We start from the raw sequence: 3,396 nt of genomic DNA, 5'->3' as shown, positions 1-3,396 counted from the left end.
CTCTCTACTCTCTCTCTACTACACACTCACGCACGCACGCACGCACGCACGCACACACGCAGACACACACACACAATACGCGCGCGCGCACACACACACACACGCACACACACACACGCGCGCGCGCGCGCACGCACACACGCACGCACGCACGCACGCACGCACACACACACACACACATCTCTCTGCATCAGCTGTCAGCACGATGTAACCTACTTACTCTGTAGTTGGTATAACATCTTAGATCCGTCGTCCAGATGACACGCGTAGCGGCCAGCGTCTGTGGGCTGCACACTAACGATAGTGAGCACCGTCGAGTGGTTAACCGTATCATACTTCTCATCAGCAGTGGCAATATAGACGTCGGCGTCGTCTCGCATCCTCGCCCATCCTGTCACGTTCCCACGCGGGGGAGCACAGATGAACGTTACTCCGTCGCCTATCTTAGCTACGCTCACGAGGTCTCCGTCGCTCTGGTCTGTTTTAACAACTATAGAGAAAAAGTATATGAGCGATCTCTCATGCATGGCATAAGTGCGTACGCCGTCTCTCGGCAAGTTATATTAAAAGCTTTTATACGTTGCGATTTTTTATATTATTTCTTTAGGTTTAGTTTCCTCGAAATTCAATCGAGGGAGATTTTAATATGGGACATAAGCCAACCTACATTCTCTCGTTTCACACTAGTTCGACGTATTTATTTATCTCCCAGAAAAAAAACACACGGGAAAGATGCGCAGCTGTCGATTAAACATTACAGGGACGCAAGTAAATTAAGACACTTGGCAGATAAATTCGGGTGCACCGCCCCCAGCGTACGATATATACTGCACGCCTCTTAGGTCGTTACCTAAGAAACCCACCGCCGCTAAAAAACAGAAAAATGAGAAAGAGGTAGTAAAACAAGTGGAAAAAGATTAAGAGGAGGAAGAAGAAGAAGAAGAAGAAGAAGAAAAAGACGAAAAAGAAGAAGATAATAAAAAGAGAAGGAGGAGGAGGAGGAGGAGGAGAAAGAAGAGGAGGAAGAGGATAACGAGAAGAAAGAAGAACAACAAATCTAACCCTGCGTGAAGATGGTAGCAGCAAGAAGCCAAGCTAATGGTAGCGGCATGCTGTCTCCGACTAGATGTCTGCAGGACCGGCTGTAAATCGCCCTATCCGCCTCACGGACCTGCACACAGACATACATCGGACATCAGTGCACCGAATCCACACTACTCCGAACCGTACGCCTCCCCTTCTTCTTCTTCTCCTCCTCGTCATCATTATCATCATCATAATCAACAACAACAACATTATCATCAACAACAACAACATCATCATCATCATCATCCCCTTCATCTCCCCTCATCGTCATGCACCTCTCCACGATCCAAACCTCACGATACAAACTCCACGATCCAAAGAATTCACGTTATATCCCAATATTGCGTAATACATTCATTACATTATAATATGCGTTAGGAGTGAGAGCATGGCGAAACAGCATAACAGTCATTTACTGATCAGACCACTCCTAGATACGTTATCTAGCTATTGTAAAGTGCTACGTATAATACATAGTATAATACATATATACATAGATTATATATATATATATATATATTTGTATATTCACTGATGAACTACACTATTCGGGCCACAATAATTATCTAACGCTAATGAATGCGGGGAAGTCAGGAAATGATTAAGGCGCAATAATCGAAGGCAATAAATACCTGGCAAAGATGAAAGCGCAAAAAGAATGAAAATCACGAATAGAAATGTAACAGAATCCCGCCACTTTTAGCTTCAGCTATTTGCCTGTAGGCGTAGTTAGTCAGTAGCGATAAACATCAGCAGGGCAAGAAACGTTATATTAGAGCTGGTACCGTAACGCCGCACAGCCACAGAAAATTAACCCTACTGTATCTCACAAAATCAAGCAAAATCAAGCGAAATCCGACCGAATCACACAAAATGACACAAAATCAGATAAAATCACACCAACCTACACACAGTCACACCGAATAGCACAAAATTCTACCGAATCACACAAAATCACAGACAATCGCGCCGGACCACACAAAATCACAGACAATCGCGCCGGACCACACAAAATCTCACCGAATCACACAAAATCACACAAACCACATCGAATCACACAAAATTACACCGAATTACACAAATCCCCTCAAATTATACTAAACTATATTGAAATGCACGGTATCATATATAAAAGCACTTCACTCCGCGATAAATAACATCGATGTGCACAGACCGTCTGTACAACTTTTGCTCAGTAGTGAGCTACTCTCCATACACCGACACAGATACGGATACAGAACTAGGCAGTCTTCATCGCACTTTTGCAGTAACAGTCAACTGTTGAAACCTATTTTTGTATGATAGCCTGTCGTCTCCGATGGGCTTATACCATGAGGTTCAAGCCAGGCCGGGGCGCTACAAGAGTGCGCCCGTAAGATAAGAACTACCAGGTGTAATATATCCACTTATTATCACAGCTCATACATTTACGCCAAGCACTCACGCGTATGTACGTATGCACGTATGTACGTATGTACGTATGTACGTATGTACGTATGCCTATAGGCACGCACGTACTTCTCACCGCACAGCACGACACAGCGGAGATTCACACAAGTCGACCGGCTTCACGGCAGCTTCCAGCTTCCATCTGTGCGCAGCTGCAACGGATGGGCTGCTGCTGCTGCTGCTGCTGCGGCTGCTGCGGCTGCTGCTGCTGCGGGGTGGCACGAGATAGCGCGGGACATGCGAGCAGCGGTCGAGGTTGGGTTGCAGTGGGCAGCTGTGAGTGAGCGCGCGCGCGGTGTGAACTACGCACTAACAAGGCTCGCGTCGCTCATGCCGTGTACTGCCCCTGACACGGCGCTGCCGCCCGCGCTCTACTTTACACTTAGACTTAGCTACCTTACTTTAGCTTAGGCGCTTTACACTGACGCGCGTGAGTCGGGATGGTAACCATATGACAATCAGCTGTCGCTGCTATGCGCATGCGTCATGGTTACATTGAGAGCAGACGACACGCGCGCATGCGCACGAACACGCCAGAGAGCGGAAGCCTCCACGCGAGAGAAGACCGCCTGTTCAAGATCAAACCAGTCGAGCCCGCGACCCCCTCCCCCCGCGACTCCCTTTCCGCGACCCCTCCCCGCGACCCGCGACCCCCGCAATCCCTTCCCCTCCACTCCTCCCCCGCGACCCCTTCCCCCGCCACTCCTCCCCCGCGATCCCTCCACGCGACCCCCTCCCCCCGCGACCCCCTCCCCGCGACCCCTCCCCCGCGACCCCTCCCCCGTAACCTCTTCTCCGAGGATGGCTTTCATGATGGAAGAAGGTCCGTGGGGAGGGTAATCAGTGGTGTCTCTTGTTTAA

At 48.9% G+C, this 3,396-nt stretch overlaps 1 protein-coding gene across 1 annotated transcript in view; it reads right to left on the bottom strand.

Annotated features, from left to right (window-relative positions):
- LOC106810535 (basigin-like) overlaps window positions 1–1,749 on the bottom strand; it is a 4,954-nt gene extending 3,205 nt beyond the window's left edge. Inside the window, exons 1-3 of the mRNA XM_014813917.1 lie at window positions 1,719–1,749; window positions 1,063–1,171; window positions 221–490 (exon numbers count right to left, since the gene is read on the bottom strand). Of these exons, the coding sequence (XP_014669403.1) occupies window positions 221–490; window positions 1,063–1,111 (319 nt within the window). The 5' untranslated portion in view covers window positions 1,112–1,171; window positions 1,719–1,749. The remainder of the gene's footprint in view (window positions 1–220; window positions 491–1,062; window positions 1,172–1,718) is intronic.
- Window positions 1,750–3,396: the final 1,647 nt, after the last annotated feature.

The sequence above is a fragment of the Priapulus caudatus genome, unplaced genomic scaffold, assembly GCF_000485595.1.
Source record: "Priapulus caudatus unplaced genomic scaffold, Priapulus_caudatus-5.0.1 Scaffold449, whole genome shotgun sequence".
Classification (NCBI taxonomy): Eukaryota; Metazoa; Priapulida; class Priapulimorpha; order Priapulimorphida; family Priapulidae; genus Priapulus; species Priapulus caudatus.
The sequence above is the reverse complement of the archived record's forward strand: the minus strand, read 5'-3'. Positions and strand labels throughout refer to the sequence as shown.